General features: G+C 46.7%; 1 protein-coding gene across 3 annotated transcripts in view; it reads left to right on the top strand.

Annotated features, from left to right (window-relative positions):
• Positions 1 to 172: 172 nt before the first annotated feature.
• Igsf3 (immunoglobulin superfamily member 3) overlaps positions 173 to 20,569 on the top strand; it is a 91,535-nt gene continuing 71,138 nt past the window's right edge. For all 3 annotated transcript variants that reach the window (XM_010631200.3, XM_010631199.3, XM_010631198.3), the window contains exons 1-2: positions 173 to 194; positions 307 to 985. In XM_010631200.3, coding sequence (XP_010629502.1) covers positions 943 to 985 — 43 coding nt within the window. In that variant the 5' untranslated portion in view covers positions 173 to 194; positions 307 to 942. The remainder of the gene's footprint in view (positions 195 to 306; positions 986 to 20,569) is intronic.

The raw sequence follows: 20,569 nt of genomic DNA, 5'->3' as shown, positions 1-20,569 counted from the left end.
TCTGAGCCCTTCCCGATTTGCCCCGGCGGAGGGGCGGAGGGTGGGGCTGCCCCGGCCCGCTCCGTGGGAGGCGACGGGAAGCCCTGGGAGTGCAGCATTGGGCGAAAGTGTTTCAGGAACAATTGGACTTCCCACAATTGCGCTGCAGTGGACTGGGAAACTGAGGCGGACGGGGAGGTGGAGACTTGCCCAAGGTCAGAACGCACACACGGGACTCAGGTGTCCGGACCAACCCCGCGCTCAGCCTTCTAGGTTTTTGTGCCGATTGTGTTTGCCTTTGATAAATTTCGGTTGTGTTTGTTTTAGAGATCTGCTGGCGTTGTGTGAGATCGCTTCAGGCCCGCCGAATGCCCGCTTGCTTCGTGTGTCCCGGGCAGGTGTGTGGGGCAGGTGACAGCCCCATGATCTACCACCATGGATGGAGACGGACTTTTGGATGAAGAAATCCAGACTGTCTACACCAGCCAGGGTCGTTTGGCTGTCGGAGGTTTCCACAAAACCTGCCCCGTTTGCTTTGGAGAATCCGAATGAGGGAGATCACAGACACCTTCACTGGGAAGCCAAGGACATTTCTGTATAATCAGTGGATGAAAGGATTTTCTCAGACTCCCCCCACCCCCTTTTCCTCGAGGATTAATCCACCAGCATCTACAGATCCTGTGGAAACTGCAAGACACGCAATGTGGCAGAAGCCTAGAGCACCTTCAGAATTGCTCTGGATCCTTGCTTCAGCGTAGGGGACTTTTCACAGATCTGCCACTCCTCCCTTCCCCCAGCTCCCTCCTTCTGATCGCTGCTTTTTAACCAGTTCTCATTTTCTGAGTTAAGTTCTGTTTCCAAAACTGTTCTCTGGAGCTCTAAGTGGATTGCCAGAAATGAGAGATTAGGTGCCCGGAGGAGGGGAAGTGCCGTGTGCTGTGTCCTCTTGCTGCCACTGCCGCCATGAGGTGTGTTTTCCCGGTGCTGAGCTGTCTGGCTGTGCTGGGTGAGTGACTCTGCTTATCAGTGCAATCAATGTGAAAGTTTAACCTGCTCTTGGTTCCTGTCATTCCTTGTGGTTCTTTTCCTTTAACACTGTGCTTCGGGGGACATCAGCAACAGTGGTGTTTCATGGATTGGAATAGAATACCTGCGGGCCCATTTCGGATCCACCGGAATGGTGGACGAGGTGGGAATGTCTGCTGTCCTGGGCCTGGGGTTGAGGTCTCTCGACCTGCAGATCCATGGTGTAAGGACTTCTTGCGGATTGGGGGCTGGCTCCGTGGGGTGTTAACTAACAGAAATGGATGTTCCAGTGTTTGCACTTTTGTGTTGGTCTGCATTCATTCCTGGTTGTAACAGTAACATAATTCTTACTCTGCCAGGAAAGTCATTTTAGTAATGATGATGGTGTTCATCTGTCCGTCCTTCCTTCCTTTCTGGGAGTGGGAGTGGGGTGGAAGGGATGCTTTGTGCTAAGTGTTCTGTGCGCTAAAGCATTTGAGGATTCTGTTCCTGTGTCTCTTCACCGTGGAAGCTCAGCTTGTCGTCTTGGGAGGGGAGGCGGAGAAACTGAAGCTGCCTAGTAAGCATGTGCTAGGAATGATTTTTGTGTCCTTAGAGAAAGTCTCAGTGCAGAGTGAGCAGAAGAAAGAAACTATAACCCTGGGAAGTGAGCCCCTGACTTCTGTCTTAGGGTTCCCTTACTGGGGAAGCGCTCAGACCCCCACACTTTCCCATTCTCCTTACACCATTGAGCACACCTCAGGTTGGTATCTACAGCTTACCTTGGGTCTTGTGTCAACTTGATAGCCATCCCTCTCTCCCTATCTTCTCAAAGCTCAACCATGGACACGGCCCTTATCTGCTCCTTATGATTCGGTCCTCTGCCTTCAGAGGGGTGTTGACAGCTGCCTGTGGCGGTCTCATCTCCAAGTCCGGGGTCTTGCCCTTACCGAAACTCGTGAGGATTCCTTCTCCACGCTGTCCATGCATACGCGAAAGTGAACAAGTGTGTGGGCTGAGAATGGACTTTGGAGTTAGAGGACCTGGGTCCACGCACACTCACCATGATCTATAAGTGAGCCTCCATGAAACACCAAGCGCCCTTGTGGCAGCTAAAGGATATAATGTGTTCGGAATGTCTGAGCTGCCTTGAATGATGTTAGAAGTGCACCGTAACTGTGTTCAGTCAGTGGTTCTCAAACGAGGGTACACATTGATATCATGGAGGGAACTTTTAAAAACTCTCACTGCCCAGGCGGTGACCCCAGACAAAGGAAACTCAGATACTCTGAGGTGGGACCTGGGCATCTGAGTCTTGGCCTCTCCTAGGTCATTCCCTGGTGCCTGAGTCACAAAACCAGTGTGTGTTCATTGGTATCGGGACCCTGCTGCCCATCATGCACTCGCGTGTGCAGGCAGCCACACATAACGTGCACGCATGCATGCATACACACACACTCACACTCACACATACACTCACACATGCCAGATGTGGGTTAGGATACATGGTCTTCAGAGTGCTTGGGCAGAAGCAAAAGGCAGGCAGCCTTCTTTTTGCATCTCTTAATAATGAATTTGTATTTGTTATATTTGTCATTTACTAAGCATCTGGATTTGAATCAGCAATTAGTGATTCCTGTGGACTCAAAAACGATACCAAGGAAAGCGCTCTGAAGGGTGTGGGCACGGTGTGTTTCTGAGGCTGGAGAAGGGGCTGAGTGGAAGGGAGGGGCTCAGGGGTGGGGAAGGAGCCACCAATGGGAAAACAGGGAAATGTGACATTTGCGCCTTTTGTTTCTTTTGGCTGCTCAAGAAATGTTAAGGCTGCCTGCTGGCCTCCCCGCTGTTCACTCTCTGGGCTGCTCTGTGGGCTGGAACCTGGGCCCCTGGCTCTGTTGTCCCCTTCCTCCTCACCCCCATGTGTGAAGAGGTGCCATGGAGGAAAAGGAGCATCATGGTGGTTTCAAAGGGGAATCGTGGCAGGAGGCCAGATGTGGGTATGGGTAGGGACATTTGGAGCTGTGTAGGCATGCTGATCGCTGCCTGCTTTTTTTTTTTTGGTTCCAGGGATTGAACCCCGGTCCTTGTGCTTCTGAGGCAGGCAGAGCCACTGAGCTAAATCCCCGGCCCTCGCTGCCTGCTTTTGAACCCTTCTTAGGGAACCTCCTCTTTTTGTCCAGCATTGTGGAGAGGACTCCTTGCTACTACTTTTTAACCTGGCGAAGAAGGCGCTTGGAGAGGGGATAAGCCCATCTTGAGGTCTTTTTTCCTGCATAGAATCTGATCTGGACTGATTCAGGGGTTGGCATCCTTGCTCTGTGTGTGGATTTGTATGTAGTGTGAACTACTATGTAGTGTGAGTATAAAGCAGCAAAAAGTCCCAGGCTTTGAACCCACGTGGTGGGTCACACACCTGGAATAAAATTTTGTTTGTAAAAAGTTGTATAAAGCTAAGCTCTTTGCAGAGTGTGGTTGTTACAGGCATGAGCTCCAGAAATGGCAGTTTGAGTTAGAAGACCCTGCTGCCACACGTGAAGGTGGATGTAGGGTAAATCTCTAAGGTCGCTTGAGGCTCCCTGGACATCACTAGACCTGGGCTTTTCTGCTCCCTTCCTTTGCCAGTGCCTAGGACTTGGATCAGAATCCTCCTTTGCTGCCTGGCAGGATAGTGATCCCGATCATGGCTTTGTCCTACTGAAGCTCCATGGCTTTGTGCTTGCCCTCTTGACAGTTATGTCATGTTTTTGTCTCTTGCAGTCCTGGCTACAAACCCTCCTTAAGCCTGGGCTTGAGTGAGCTGGGAGGACAGTAAAGTCTCACTAGAGAGAATGGATGGAGCCAGAGGGGTCAGAGATGAGAGAGATAGTAAGTAAGGGCTGGTTTGAGTGTAAAGAAGAGGGAATGAGGAGGGAGGGAGAGGGACTGGAGCCGTGTCTGTGCTGGAGGGCAGGCTGCGTCTGTGTCAGTGACGTGGGAGCATGACAGCATTGTGGGAGAAGAGAATAAGATTTGGGTCTACACGAGCAGGAAAAGAACAATCAGTAAAGATGAATCTAAGCTTAGCACATTTCGATTTTGGGTGCCATGAAGAATTCTACCTCCCAGACTAGCGCTGGTGTTGCAAACAGGATGGAATAGCTTGAAAAGTGTTAGCAGTGAAAAATGTAGGAGTTGGGAAATCAACCAATCCCGGGGTCCAACATGAGGGACCTGTAGATGCTGGTGATCATTCGCGTTCTCCGATGGGCGAGAAGTTCATTTGCAGAAGTCTCTTGTTTGAACAGGAGGGGACCGAGTAAGTGATCTCTTACTTCCCACTTAGGGAAGGGGCCAGAAGGTGCTCCCAGAAGAAGTTGAAAGGAGCTTTGATGTACTGATGGGCATGAGTGCAGAGGCAGGACTGTGGTGATCAAAGGCAGAAGCAGAGGAGGAGGTAGAGGAGAGAAGTGAAACGGTTTGGGGCGTTCGGGGGAGGGTTCTGGAACAAAGTGATGAGGCTCGTGATTTATGGGTGACCAACACCACCACTGTAACACTGTCCCAGAGGTAGCGTCTTTCTGGAGAAGAGAATTCTCATCAGGGTGCTTTTTGTGTTAGTCAGTTTCCCATCACCATAACAAAATACTTGCCACAACTAACTTACAAAGAGAAAAGGTTTATTTTGTGCCTAGTCCATGATCGATTGACCCTGCTGCTTTTGGGCCTGTGGTGAGGCAGCACATCATGGTGCAGGGTCATGGTGCAGCACAGCGGCTCCCCTTATCACACAGGAAATGAAAAGGAGGAAAAGGCCAGGTCGCATTATCCCCTTCAGGGGCGTGTGCAGTGACCTAAGAGATCCCTCAGGCTCCGGCTTTTACAACATCCATCATCTCTCAGTCCTGCCGGTGGGGGTCACCCTGGGCACCGAGCCTGGGGACCAGTACCTTCAGGGCACATAGCCTCTTTCAACTGTGCAATCATTGAGTTGCCTCTGGGCACCCAGGGCTGTGTTAATGCTTTCTTCTTGCTATATTTTCCACTGCATCAAGACTGCTGTCACTTTTATAACAGCAATAATACCAGCTCTCCTAACTTCTGCCCTTAGTGTGAACCAAACCCTGTTGTTCAGTTCTGAAAACAACCCTGCAACATAGTTACCTTGTATGATCTTTTTTATAGACAGAGATATTGAAGTCCAAAGAGATTAAATAAGTTGACTAAGGTGGATCACTGACCAGGTTACCGCAGCACTTTGCAGCATTAGGAATCCAGGCTTCTGTGTGTTTTACACGCACACCCTTTGCTCCCAAGACTTTCTCAGGGCCCAGGATGGCCATTCCAGCCCCAGCCGTCAGAAAGGAAGAAAAGGGGAGTGAAAGGCAAGTTATCTTAGATGAAGGTTACTTCCTGGGAATTAACACGCATCTGTTCTGCTTATGTACCCGTTGCTAGAACTTCTTCATAGGGCTGTACTTACTTACAAGGGGATGGAAGCACTATACTTACCTTAGGTGTCCATGTGCCCCACCAAAAACTTTGGGTTCCATTACTTTAAGGAAAGGAGAGAATTTGGGGATAGCTGCCGTCTCTGCCATAGCCATAAAGTTTGCAAATGGTAGAGTGAGGTTTTGAAGCCAGGACCATTTGGTTCGGAATCTTGTGTTCTTTCATCTAACTAGCAGCCCTCTTTGTGAGGGTCAGCCTCTGGCCTCTGAGAAACATTATTGGGAGGGCGTGAACAAGATAAACCAATAGTCAATATTTAAGAAACAGCATAAGCCAGCACATAATGTAGCAGTGTAGCAGTGAGTGCTGTAATGTGTACAGAATGCTTTGCGGCTGGTCCCTGTGCCTGTCCCTACGCAGCAGGCCGCTGCAGTAGAGGGTGGAGAGGACGGCCTCTGTCACGTCCGCTGCTGTGACCCCAGATCTCAGCCTCAGGCCTGGCGAAAGGACGTGTTCAGGTAATTTTTTTTTTTTGTCTTTAATGAATGAATGTTTTTACAAGGTAAAATGTATGTTTCTTTCTCGTTTTGTTTTATGGTGCCAGGAATTGAACCCAGGGACTCACTCATTCTAGGTAAGTGCTCTACCACTAAGCTAAACTCCCAGCCCTCAGGAAGCAAATGTTTTTATGTTGACGCTCTTGATCAAGATGAGGAAATTTAAAGCTGAGGGAGATTAAGTAATATTGTCCCAAGGTAAAGAGCCTGAACCTGAGCCCAAGATTTTCTGATATTAAAACTTTAGCCTTTATTCCCCCAAGTAGGAGTTAAGCACCTGTTTGTCTTGTTTCTTTTTTTGGTACAGGGAATTGAACTCAGGTCCTTGCGCTTGCCAGGCAGGCGGCGGCAGCACTGAGCTAAATCCCCAGCCCAAGAATCCGTTTTGAATCAGGAATCCTTTTGGCAGTCTGGTGAAGGCTATGGATCCTGCCTGAGGCTAACACTAAAAAAAAAAAAATTAAAAAAAAACTTGTTAAACAAAATTCAAATATATTGAAATATAGCTATCAAAATATTAAAAATAAATATGATATAGCAACACGTTTTCAAATAACATCTTAACAGCTTCTAATAGTATTTCTGACTATTGCTGTAATTGTGTTGTAATGAGCGTAAATGATATTTTGAGGTATGTGCATCACTGTGATTTGATGTGAAAGTATGTGACTTCTACTGTGACAATCACGGGCGACATTTCTGTGTTGGTTGTCTGCATTCATAATCAAAGGGTGGTTAAAGTTCACTTAGGGGCCGGTGAAAATCAAGATAAATTGTTTTCCTCAATTCTCGTTCACATGCGTCTTGAGTCCCATCTCCACAGACTCCCACGGAGTTCAAAGCAAAGGTTCAGTGTAGATGGTGATTGAGGAAGCACTGTGATTGAGGTCCTGGGCTGAGCGTTGAGAAAGGAGCAGGGTTTGGGTGGGGAAGGTGCTCTGCGCCTGTGGGGTCCCCCGCAGAGGACTCAGCAGCCATGTGGTTCAGTGGCCTTCTGGGGACTGCAGGAGTGACTTGATGATCTTAAAGTCAGTGCGGATGGCCGGGAGAAATGGCTCTGATTATAGTAGTTTTGGGTTTGGGCTTAGAATGGGTCCCTGGAGCCCAGCTACATCTACTGAGCGCAGGCCTGGGAATCGGAGGAAGTGGCTCCAGTTCCTGGACCATGATGGCCTCGGGAACCCCGTGCATGCTGAATTAAGACCCTGTGATGTTTTTAGGTTAATTTTGGATTTCCTCATTTGCTTTGTGTACGCACCTGTTTCTGTGCTGCTTCCAAGTAAGCATAGCTATTCCATATAAAAGTTTTTTTTTTTTTTTTTAATTTAAGGAAATTTAGGACACCTGTGTGTGAATGCCCCCTGATTTTCAAAGAAATGAACAGTTGCCTCAGAATCAAGCTTATAGTTGTAGAAAACCACATACAACATTGCCAGATTTCCTCATCAAGAGCCCCTTATTAAGTGACTAATTGTGAGTCACGGTGACAAGCACTTAAAGATCGTGGCAGTAGGCCTCCCTGAACTGGAATCCTCCCTGAAGTGGGGTTTTGTTTTTATTTTTCAGCTGTACCTTCAGAAGGGCAAAAAATCACAAGGTATAGTAGGAGGCATATACTCTAAAAATCAGCTTCCAAGCACTCATCGGCCCCGGCTCTACACCTATAATTATAGCAGCAGAAGAGAAGGATGAGCCTGGGGCTTCATGAAATCCCAAATCAAAGGTTAAATTATATTAACTCTGCCCAGGCTGGAAGTGGTCAGATGTATTTTAAAAAGCTTTCTAATGAGGTTTATAACAATGAGAGTTCAAGCAAAGTTTCTGCCTGACCTTCTAATTAAATTCACAGAAACACCCCATTCCCATCATCCCGGTGACTGGGTTGCCTGAACCCCACCCTGGCGCTGCCCTCTAAGAGATAGTAATGGGAAGCCACCAGAGAAATGAACGGTAAATCGATTTGCAAATGGACCGGAAGACACTGACATCATGTGCTTGCTCTCTGAGGATGAGTGTTTCCTAGGGGAGAGAAGGCAACACAAGTTTGTTCTTATTTCCAGCTTAGCTGGAAGAGTAAAGGGAATTTCCTGTCCAGGAGAGGGATGAGGCTGGAGTCATTCTTGGATGGTCAGTGTGGAAAGGCCTGGGACAGCTGGAATTTGAGGCATTTTCTAAGCACTAGGAGAAAACAACCTGTCAGGACAGTGGCAGAGAGGACAATCTGAGCACAGGGCCTCTTGTGAGAATTCTGGAAGGGTGGAGAAGCCCAAATATGAGCCAGGGGCAGCAACCGTGCTACCTGGTAAGGTTGGTGTGAGGGGTGGGATTTGGGGTCGGAGACAGTGGAAGGTACCAGCTGATGATAAGTCCGATCCTGGGGTACCCTGGAGGAGTGGCCAGGGAGGCCTTGGGATGTTGCTGGAGGTGGAGAGGCGTTGGGGGCTGCTGCTGTACTGAGACCAGAGCTTTGTGCCTCTATCAGAAGATACTCAGAGCAGAAGCATTTTATCAAACCTGTTGCCTCAAAAGAAATTAATGTCTGGTATTTCAGGCGCACCCCTTTCCAGCTTTCAGATCCCCTGCCCGCCTTTTAATAACAGAAAAAAGCAAATCTGTTACCAGCTTTGGGTTTCCCCAGTGATGATTCTTTGCGTTGTAGAATTTGCCCAGACGTGCCTCAAGTGGTGTTATTTTTTGTATTTCGTCTGTTTTTGCTTGTAACGCCCATTGCCTGCCTCTCTGGAGTGCAGTCTGTTGGCCCCTCTTCCATGGTGATCTCTGAGAACCTTGTCTCTGCTCCAAGCAGGGCCAGGGCCACACCTGTGGCATCTCGAGTACCGGTGCTGTGCTGTGAGTCCTTCTTCCCACCTCTGCTGCTCAGAGATTCATTTTATAACCCTGCCCCCCAATAGCCCCACATTTTGAAATCTTGTTTCCCAGAGAGATAACATCTATTAAGCACTAATTATTCTGTTTTTCCTATATGATAAGCTGTATGATTGCTCCCCCTAAGTATAATCCAGTTCTAAAGCATAACAAGCTCACACTCTGGCCTGCTGATAACAGAGTGCACTGAGCTAACTTAGCTCTGCATCTGTAGCTGGAGAAAGTGGTGTTCTGAAATCCCCACTTGACCAAACTTCCTGCCCCCATGTGCTCCTCTGGGCCGTGGGGACCTTGGGTCCCTAGGTGGCATTGTCACATTGTTTGCATTGGTGACCTTGACTGACTTTGCCAGCAGGGAAAGGAGTCCTGGAGTTGAGGAATTCACAGGGTGCTGCAGGTCAGAACACTCCCACCCTATCCTGGCCAGGCACTGCCACCTCCTTTTTAATTAACTTAAAATTTAATATTTTAATTAAAAACATTTTAGAAGATGTATACATTGTGGAATTGAAACACCAGTCCTGCCCCCTTTTTGCATAAATATGTACAGCTTCTGTATGAATTCAAAAAGTGGGAAAAACTGAAGGAGAGTGAGAGCCAGAGAGAGAGAGAGAGAGAGAGAGAGAGATCCAGAGGCTATTTTACAACCTCTTAGACATAATACCCCAGCAAGGAAATCTAAATTCTTTTAACTGAATATTTGATTTTAATGAAGTCATAATTTTAAAATAACTAATAAAATGCTTTAGGGTAAAATGTTCTATAAAAGATATTGGGTTTAAATATAGACTGTAGCATTTTTAAAAAAATTTAATTTCTTGACTGAGGTGACAGTGACTGTAATTCTGTTGTAAGAAATATAGAAAGTAAAATGTGAATGTTTCCCATTGTCTCATGCCCCTTACTGAATTTGAGATATAGATATAGATATATATATTATATTTTATAGTATAGATTCTTTTTGTATGCATATACTTACACAAGTATAGATTTTTTTCTGACATAAATGGAATTACACAGAACATATTGTTCAGCAACATGATTTTTGAGGGAGTGATTTACTTCACTGTTTTTTCAGCCTTAATTTTATGGTCATATCAGAACTGATTTGGTTATTTTATAGCTAGTTGAAGCTGTAATTTGTGAAATCACTGGGGAGGCGTGAACCTCATTCAATGGCATGATAACAGAATGATTTTGTCTTGCTGTAACTGGAGAGCAAGATTGATAATAAAAACATTACCCTTAAAATTTTAATGTATTTAATGAGAATAATTGACTTGTTTATTTTGAATGTTTTCTCTGAAAAACACATAAATTTGACAAATTAAGCACATTCATATTTTACTGACCGTTTTGTCATAATGTTGAAATTATATTAAATTCAAATGAAGTCTGTTTAAAACTTGTTAAGAAGACAGCCAGAAGTACTGGGTTTTGTGTCTGACTCCATCACAGGTTTGTAGACTAAGAAAAAACACAGCATTTCCTTACATTTTCGATTGTGAGATGATTCCTCCATCTAGAATGAAGGTAAGTAGAGGATCCTACCTCTAAGGGTGCCAGCTGCGAACTTAATACTGACGACTTTAACACAAAGGAAGGAAACTTTCCCTGTAGCCTTCAGAGGACAGTAGCTGCTGCTGGAAAGAGATTATCCTTTCAAAGTGATGGGTTATTTATTTCTTAGGTCCACCGGTAGGACTTTCCTCAAAACCCCCAGAGCAAAAGCATACTCTTTGGCTGGTTCACCTTTAGACCCGATTTTTTCAGTGGTGCCTTGTTTTGGAGGGATGGTTGTTGGATTCACATATCATAGTCAGTGTTTTGACCTTCTCCTGCCTTTCCTGAGACCAATGAAGCAGCCCTCTTCTGTTAGATGTACTTGTAAGACCCCCCCTAAGAAGATGTTTTGTTTGTTCATTCAACAGATGTTTGAGTGCCTACTACAAGCACTCATTGTTTTGCTATCTCAGATGCTACAGAATTAAAGTTAAAATCATGATGAACATTTTAAGTAGTCATCTGATCTGTGTCTTAATCTTTAATAGATAGGATGATTAATTAAAAACACTCTTACATGAAGAAACTCTTTCTCTATCCCAAAGGTAAAGTCCTTTTCTTCTTGCTGTTACGTCTGCATCCTTCCTCCCTGTTTTGCTCTCAGCTCTTCTGTAGCAGCCACGAATTACCAATGTCCAGAGCAGCCCTGATGAAGGGGCCTTTAGGAGTTAGGTGTTGAATACTGATGATGGGGGGAGATTAAGACAGGATAGTAAAGGGAAAATTCTTCCTTTGAAAATACACAAATATCCCAAGCCCTGGATTTGTGTGATGTCCTTATTAACTGCTGATGATGTTGCCTGTCTGTGAGCATTGGGAATGTCATGCTTAGCTCTGAAATTCTAAGAAGCCAGAGCCAAAGAGAGATGGAATTAGAAAAATGACACGTGCCCCATCAGACAGCAGACAGTGTCATACTGGCTTTCTCTGAACCCTTGTGCCTGGGTGGTGGTGGTGGAGATAAGGTTGATGCCCCCTACTGTCCTGCTGTGTGACTTTTTTGGTGCCATGGGAGGGGAGTATGTGGGGACAGAGCCCAGGGTCCTCACCTTGTCCTTGTTTCCACTCCACAGTCTGTGGACCTGGGGTTACGCCTGAGAAGCTTCTTATTTGCACTTTCTCCTATGTCCCTTTGACCCACTGGGGACCCAGGTGCTTTTCCCTCCTCCACAAGTGCCCTGGGCCTGCGGGTCCCATGCTGTTTACTAACTCTGGCTGATGGGAATCATCATGGGCCAAAACAAACAGCTGCTGCTCCTTGGTGGCCTCCTTCTCCCTGTAATCCTCCTGTCTTGGATGCCATCCTGGTTTTCTTCAGTTGATTTTGTTTGGCAGTGGTTTGGTGTTGGTCTGGGCATGGTTGGGCTGTAGGGAGTTCTGCCTCACAGATGGTCACATTCGTTATTTTAGTAGAGGAACAACGGTGCAGATAGATTTGTTCCAAGGCCCACCCCAAAACTAGGCAACCCTTTGTGACACTGTTTAGAGATGACTTGCTGAACAGTTTCCTAATGTCTTCTGGTGTTTCAGAACAAAAGAGAGCTTGCTGAACAGTTTGCAATCTGTCTCTTGATAGTTCATTACAAAAAAGAGGACGGTCATGTTTGAAGCTCTGCCTGGCTCTTTTTCCTTTGCTGTGTTGGGATGAGCAATGGATGACGCCTCGCTGGGAGTCCCTCTGAGCAGTGGACTTCTAGAGGGGAGAAAGTAGACTGAGAACTCACATGTCCCTAGACTTGAATTTATCTTGGAAGAATCTTTGCAGGTCTCATGTTCAGTCCCCTTATTTTAAAGATGAATTATGCTCAGATGAATTGTGTGGTGGCCTGGGGGGAAGGGGAAGAGAGAGTAGGAGGATGGAAAATGCCCCTAGCAGAGGCGCTGGTGCACGTCATCTTTGTTTTAATTAAAACATTATGCAATGCAAACATTTTGCCTACCCACTCTTACCCTGCCGTGGAGGAGCTGTCATTTCCCATATTTGGAATTTGGGAAGAATTGGGCCTCGTTTTGCTAAGACCAGATTCAACCTCTGCTTTGGGGGAAAGTTAGGCAACATGTGAGGCTTGTGGGTGAAGATATGACCGCTCTCTGTGGTCCTTCTTTTAGAAGCTCCTTCTGTTCTGGAGTTTGTGCTCTGCCCATCAGAAATCTGACTCTGTTTTCTTCTGCATATTTTCCCTTCTGCAAATGTATAGGCATTCAGCTTTAATCAAGCAGGCTTTCACTCTGTGATCTGTGATCAGGGACGGCTGAAGGCACGCAGAGGATTTTAAGTAACTAATCTCTTAAGACATTCAGAGCATAATCTCCCCCAGCCCACAGTCCTCCTGCCTGCATCTGGGAGATTTGTGAGGTTCTGACAAGGAGTCCGGATGGGGACTGGCATTCTTGACGAAGACCTGATGTCCTTCTGGCTGGTGACAAGTTTTTGTTTGCTTGCGGCATGGGAACAAACCTGGCTGTTCATTTACTGTGTCAAGAGAGTTCAAGATGCTCTGCGAATGTGACCAGTGTGTTACTAAATCTCCATGCTTCCGTGGCAAACAGTGATTGGCCAAGTTCACATGAAGATCCCCTCCAAGCAGACTCTCTTCTGGAGGGTCTCCCAGGCCTGATTCCCAGGGAGATGTTACAAAATAAATCAGAAGCCTGCTGCTCAGTGGTATTCACTGGCATTTTTCATTAAATTCTATCAGTTTAATCAAAAGATCAATGATACATGCTCTGAATTTTTCATATGCTTTGCTTATAAGTTGAATGTGACTTTATACATGTATCTCGTTTGTTGGACTAGATTGGATTACGGTTGCTGTTTTGAGTTGTTACTTCTTGTTTTCTATTCCTACCCACCTTCTTGATATTACCTCATGTTACCAAAGGTGCCCTTTGAAGAAATCTAGTGATTGTTTCTTTAAGTAAACCCCTTAGTATTTTCTGTTAATAGAGTGATAAAATCTCTAACAATCTAGACAGACAATGAGGAAGATCAGTTTGAATTAGTAAAATGCCTCAATTACCAAATATTTTTCAAGATCTTCACTATTATTACTTTTAAGTAAATACTATAACTCAAACTAGGCTAATAGAGTGCCTAATAAAGATCCTTGGGGGAATCCTGCTTTAGGAGAGAAGTAGGAATGATTTGCAATTAGTGTACCAATTGTTTATGTAAATGGAGTTTCCGAAATACTAGTTTGTGCTTGAAAACCATTTGTTCTCTTAACTATTTTAAATAGTCCCTATGAAACCCCCTTTATGCTGGTAGTTTATGTGCTGTATAAAGACCTGTTTTGAGATGATCTGAAGCAACCACATCAGCAATATTAGAAATTCCAAATTAGTGATGTCCATGCCTCCCATGATTAGGCTAGCCCTCTCTGCAGAATGCTTCTTCAGCACCTGAATGTGTCTGTTATAATACATCAGTGAAATTCCACAAACTGTCCTGTGTTTTCCCGTGTGCTTAGCAGTGTGTGATATGGAGGAGACAGAACTGTCTGTCAGCCCGTTAACTTCATTTTTTGTGTAGTAAGATGTCCACAAGGACACGAAAAAGTCAAAGCAGTCAACGAGTAACGTGCACATAGTTCATTATAGTAGTGAGGCTAGACTGTGTATTACTTTTGTAATTAATAGTTCAAAACACTAGACTGGGTATTTGTCAAGACAGGGAATGTGTCTGTCTTGTTTGCCGTAGTGTTCTATGCCCCGCTTGAGCTGTTGCCTGGTGTAGAATCGTTTTAGGTTGAAATGTTTGACATTGCTGTTTCTGTAGGTCAAGAAAAGGTAGGCAGCCACCATCATCGTAGGGTCCAACCTCAGAGTTTCTCCGTCATTATACGTATTGAATGGTGACTGCATGTTGTAATCTGTGAGGTCTAAACAGTATGCTGCGTCTGATGCCGTTTTCTCTAGCTAAGACAATGTCAGCTGCAGAATTTGTAAGAGAATCCCAGAACGTTTGGTGGTCAAAACCTGCGGGCCTTTGATGTAGATGCGTGGCACCAGTGGGACTGGAGAGCCTTGACCAGTATATTTTTGTTGTTGTTTTTTTTGAGACAGGGTCTCACTATGTAGTCCAGACTGTCCTGGAACTCACTATGTAGCCCAGGCTTGGTCTCAAACTCACAGCGATCCTCCTGCCTCAGCCTCCTGAGTGCTGGGATTACAGGTGTGCACCACCACGCCCGGTGACCAGTATATTTCCTATGCAGTCTTTAGCGCACTGTGCAGCCCCAGGTGGAGACCTGTGTGTGGCTCTGGGATGCTGTCAGTAGCCCGGGGCACCTGGAGGAGTGTGCTGGGAAACTGAGATGGAAGGCAAGGATAGGAGCTGGTTGGTGGGAAGAGGAAAGAGCTAAGAGGGGAAAGACTACAGCTAAAGGAGCCATCATCCCTTTAAACCCAAGTGCAGGGAGCACTGGCTTTTCCAGAGCAGAGCTCATGCGTTCATCTACCCCCAGGGCTAGTTTGCACCTTAAATGTCACCTAAAGGGTCAAATGTTGAAGACATGGTCTTCAGTCCATGGCATCGTTGGGAGGTGCTGGAACCTTTTGGAGATGGTGCTGGCTGAAAGGAAGTTAGGTTATTGGATTCATGCTCTTAAAGGAGATACAGGGTCCCTGGCACCTCAGCCTCGAGTGCTGGGATTACAGGTGTGCACCACCACGCCCGGTGACCAGTATATTTCCTATGCAGTCTTTAGCGCACTGTGCAGCCCCAGGTGGAGACCTGTGTGTGGCTCTGGGATGCTGTCAGTAGCCCGGGGCACCTGGAGGAGTGTGCTGGGAAACTGAGATGGAAGGCAAGGATAGGAGCTGGTTGGTGGGAAGAGGAAAGAGCTAAGAGGGGAAAGACTACAGCTAAAGGAGCCATCATCCCTTTAAACCCAAGTGCAGGGAGCACTGGCTTTTCCAGAGCAGAGCTCATGCGTTCATCTACCCCCAGGGCTAGTTTGCACCTTAAATGTCACCTAAAGGGTCAAATGTTGAAGACATGGTCTTCAGTCCATGGCATCGTTGGGAGGTGCTGGAACCTTTTGGAGATGGTGCTGGCTGAAAGGAAGTTAGGTTATTGGATTCATGCTCTTAAAGGAGATACAGGGTCCCTGGCTGCCTCCTGTTTGTCTCTTTGTTTCGTTGCTGTGATGACGTGAACAGCTTTATCCATCGCATGCTCCCGGCCATGGTGAGCTGCCTTATCCCAGGCCCAAAGGCAGCAGGGCCAAGTGTGACCATGGACTGAAACCTTGAATGAAATAAACCTTTCCTTCTTTAGGTTGATTATCTCAGGTATTTTGTCAGAGCGATGAAGAGCTGACTGGCACGCAATGTGCTCGGATGCTTGCTAGGCACGAATGTTCCTCATCACAAGCCTCCTCTGCACCAGGGATGTCTGTGTGATAGGTTGTGGGCTGGACTGTAGACCATTGGTTCGTCAGAGTTGAACTGAGGAGAAGGCCCAGCTGGGCCTGCTGGAGAAGCCTGACCCTCTGGCCCAGGGCTTGCTGCATATCTGTGGAACTGGGAGTTGGGCCCAAGAGAGGGTTTGGACCAGGGCTACCCAGACCTCTGCAGAGCACTTCTTTGTATCTGTTTGGATTTCATGGCTGCTGTCTTTCTAGTTTCTGTGCACAAATGTCTAATTGTGCTACCATATAATAATGCTCAGTATTTTCTTACACCCACGAGATAATTTCTAGTTCAGCTCAATTCCACAGCTTTGTGTTGAGCGCCCTGATGCCAGCACATGATGGTGGTAGCAAGTGAGGGAAACACAAATGCTTCACCCTGGCCCTGCTGGTGTCGGACGCAATCGATTGCTGTGCAATCAGTCGTTCTTTTCTCTTCCTGCTGACACTGCCCAATTTGATTTGGACACCAGACCATGCAAGGAAAGGTGGCCCTGCTTCTAACTCAAGAATAAATGCTGATTAATCTAAACCAGTCACTGCAGTCCATTATTTAGGCATGGAATTGGAGAATGAGGTGTGAGAAGTCTGCTGGGGGAGACTAGGAAAGACATCTTCCCTTAAAAAGATGCACACAATAAAAGGAAAAGCTCCTTGCACTTGAATTTTGGATGTGAGGTGGCCATCTTGTCACCAGGAGGAAAGCAAGTTTTTTTAAAGCTGTCAGAGGAAAGTGAGCAGGGAGGACCTGGAGACCTTGATGACTAAAGTCCTAGTAACTGAGCTGTCCAACTTCTATTGTATTCTATTATACAACCACTATTTGTATTCTTTGTTTAAACCAGTTGACTTGGTATTTTCTACTACTTATAGTTGAAGGCAGCGTCTATGAGACATTCCTTCCACAGAGTATGAAATAGAATTTCTTCTTATAGAATGGTTTGATTCATATTTATTATCAAAGCGTACACTATTCAGAGCCAGTGGTTACCCCTGGGGTAAGCCAGAAAAGAGAGAGAGAAAAAATATGTTGTCTAAAAAGATTTTTATTGTTATTATTATTTTGGTACCAGGGATTGAACTTGGGACCTTGCGCTTGCAAGGCAGGCAGCAGAACCACTGCGCTAAATCCCCGGCCCTAAAAAGATTTGAGTGAGGAGACTGGATTTGGAGTGGGTCCTGAAGGAGGCTGAGGAGTTGCATAGGAAGAGCCACAGGGTATTCTGAGGAGGGACTGGCCTGAGCAGACCCATGGAAGCAGGAACTGCAGGGAACAGGGAGATTATGTCCTAATCCCGAGCATCTCAGTTTGCGGGCGTAGCGGTCAGTGCTTGATTTGTGCAATGGAAAGTGTTGTGGGGAGAAACTAATGAAAGTGGACCTTGGAAGGGAGGGGGGACTAGGGTTAAGGAGCTATAAATACCAGATCAACTTGAAGGGCAAGAAAATAAAATCTGACAGACCAGTTTAAGCTACTAAGATAATGCAGTTGCAGATGGGGGGATTTCAGTGGGTAGCAGTAGGAAACACGGGTGTGATAAAGATATCAAAGGAAAATTGTAAAGGGATGAAAGAACTGGTGGGAGAATGGTTGATGAAACGTCGGGGAAGGCTGGAAGCAAACTCCAGGAGTGTGAGTGCGACAGCTTAGAAAGTGACGTGCCGTGGAAATTTGGGTGAGGGGATAGGGTGTAGGATGGTGGTGTTTGTTTTGCCCCTGGAGTTTTGAGATAAAACTCCGCAAAGTTGGAAGACGGAAGTAAGGAGACCTTGAATTCATTTGAAAATATGAACTAGACTTCAGGAATGAAATGTCAGGGTTTAAGAGGGTGTGGCAGGGACAGTAGCTCGTCGGACTTGCACATGACGGTGCCCTAGGTAGGGCACAGCTGCTGACTTGTAGGGTCTGGGTGACGTGTGGTCTTCGGGCCGCGGTTGCCCTTCTCTTGACTTAATTTGTTCAGAGGTCTGCAGTGGATGGCGGGGCCTTGTTGGTCATCCCCACTCTATTTCTGGACTCTTCAGTGTTTTCGGAGGGCAGTTTGCATGCTGGCCCTGAAAGGTGCTTTGTCTTCCGAGGACATGAGATTCCCTGTTCAGTGGTGAGGTGGCTGCTCTCTCTCTGCAGGGTGCCAGCACGCCAAAGTGGCTTGTTATTTTGGTAGGATGCTTTGGTGATTGGCCTCTCTGGACGACTGGGCTGAGCATCTCAATCATCTGGCTAAATGTGAACCTTTAGGAAAGAGCTCTTGACCAAGATTGAAACGCAAGGCCCATCTTTTAAATGTTTTCTTACTCTCAAACAATTCAAACTGTGCCTTTTCTTAAAGTCTGAGTCCAGAGCTAGTCACTTAAGGGCCATGCACTTTATGTTATGGCCTTGTAGTCCTTTTGTCTGGCTGACTCACACTGTTTTCCTAAGGGCAGAGGCCCTGGTGATTTTCTGGGAGGCATTTGGCATATGGTTTTCGTCAGGCAGCAAAGAACATTGTGGATTTGGAATCTGATCTTACTTTAAACAAAGCAGAGTTTAGACGCATGCAAGGGAAAGTCATCTGTGGAGCCCCTCTCCTGCTCTGTGTAATCTGTGGTACACTCTGTTTGACCTCTACCTGAACACCCAGACTCCATAAATACCCAGAGGGAAACCCTTCAGATTTGGAGACAGCTGGCTTTAGTGACTTGGGGGGCTTTTCCTGGGTTTGAAAATTTAAAGATAGGGATGGCATTATTTCTCTTTCTAATGGAGAGCTTGCATTCGTTTTTTCCCCCTCCTTTCCCCCCCACCTCCTTTTTTTTCCAGCAAAACTGGTGTATCATAAGTATTTGTTTGCCCTTCTTCCTTCTACGAGGTCCAAGTTTAATCTCAGGAAGAGGGTGATACTGGAGTTGTTTGTCAGCCTTGCCTTTCACTTGTCCCCCCGTCTTTCCAGCCATCTGTCCGTCTGTCCACCCAGCTAGACTTTCATAAACATTTATTATTGAGCCCAGAGTTTGATTTGGCACAAGTTGTTTAACTTCTCTGGGCTCCCATATCCTTGTCTGTAAAATCATAGGAGGTGCCCATTAGAGTGATTGTGGGAATTATATGGGGCCATTGAGGGCAGCATTGGCGCAGCGCCTGGCACACGTATATGCTCTGTAGATGGCAGTTGTTTTTGTTGACCAGTGCCGGCATTGTCACCGCTCAGCTGACCTGCCACCGGTTGCTATAGGTATGGTGTGGCCATGTGGAGATTGGATCTGTGCCCCAGTACAGAGTTTCGAGCCATAAAGGCGTGACCTTTGCACCGCATTGTCACTCCCCTTGGAGTTGTGATTGTACTTTAGAATGATCTCTCAGCCGGTGGCCATTTTTAGTGGCCTTGGACACTTCGCCAGCCCTGTTAAGCACACAGCAGCATTGAGGTGCTGCCTCAGCTGCACTTTTGGGGTGTTCCTGCCTGCTCTCCCTGCTCTGCAGCGTCTCCGTGCTTGTTACCTGCGATACCATTGCCTGTACCCCCGACCCCCTGCAGCATTTTTATTTCTGCCCTCCTCTATCTGCTGTCAGTACTACTCTGTGGCCAGCCCTTTGGGATTGCTTTTGTTTGCCTTCTTCCATACTTGGAGAAGCAGTGTTGGCATCATCTCACGTCCCACGCTGTGTGCGAGGGAGGAACCTCCATTAGCCATTTGCATGTAAGGTAGCGGCGGAGTACCTCATTAGAGGCATCCTGGGGAAAGCCAGTGATTTATCGCTGAGGTGGGGAGCCTAGGGGAAGTGGCTGCTTTCTTCATCTGAGTCAGTGTCACTGGAAACACAGGCATCTGATAGGCAAAAACATGCTGGTCAGGCAGCAAGCTGTTCTCGCTGGTGGCAGTGGCCCAGGCCTGGAGGGACTCGGCCTCCCATCCCTTCCTCTGCCTGTGTTACCTCAGCTCAGCTGTCTGCCTGCTTCTGCGTTTCACCAGCGATAACTCACTTGCTTCTGCCAGGGGCAATGTTGGTCACCCTGAATGCTCTTCGAGTCCACCTTCTGCCTGGTTCCAGCTCCACCTCGGCGAATTGAAATTCTCTGCTTTGCTATTTGTGAGCCAAAACTAACACTCTCTTGGCTGGTGAGTTAGTTGTATTGTGTTCAAAGGAACTGTTCAAGGGAAGTTAGATATAATCAAGAATGGGCACCATGAGCTTCCCGACCTTTTCTACTTCTTAGAAGCATTTTGGATTCATCCTGTTTTTGGCCTCATCCCCGGAAGACACTGTCTTCACCCTAAAAATAATACCATTTCTCCCTAATAAATGCAGGCAAAGGAATGCTCCGTCTGTCTCGGTGCCTGTGGGAAATGACAGAGAACTGCTGAACCTTGTGTTCATGTCACAGAGCCCAAGGGTTCAAGTGGCAGCGGGAACAAACCACAGTGAATCACAAAAGGGGACTTTGTTCTGCTGTGGTCCCCTGTGTTTGAGCCCCAGTGTGCCGGAGACACTGCCTTTGTGGGAATGCACTCCTGTGACCCTTGTTAAGGTGGAGGAAGTCAGGCCTGAGGACATGGGGGCTGCCCTGAGCAGAATGGTCGGTGGCAGTTGGTCTTCCTGTTCTTGGTGCTGTCCCCTGTCTCTAGTCACCACTCCCCAAACTGCCCTGTCCACGGCTTCCCAGGTACCCTCCTCAGGTGCCTTTCAAGTGTGGCTGCTCTTAGCCTCTGTCCCTTGCTTCCTGGCTGTTCAGTTTTTTTTTTTTTTTTTTTTTT

This window comes from Fukomys damarensis, unplaced genomic scaffold (assembly GCF_012274545.1).
Source record: "Fukomys damarensis isolate Sample0158 unplaced genomic scaffold, DMR_v1.0_HiC HiC_scaffold_33, whole genome shotgun sequence".
NCBI classification, from domain to species: domain Eukaryota; kingdom Metazoa; phylum Chordata; class Mammalia; order Rodentia; family Bathyergidae; genus Fukomys; species Fukomys damarensis.
The sequence above is the reverse complement of the archived record's forward strand: the minus strand, read 5'-3'. Positions and strand labels throughout refer to the sequence as shown.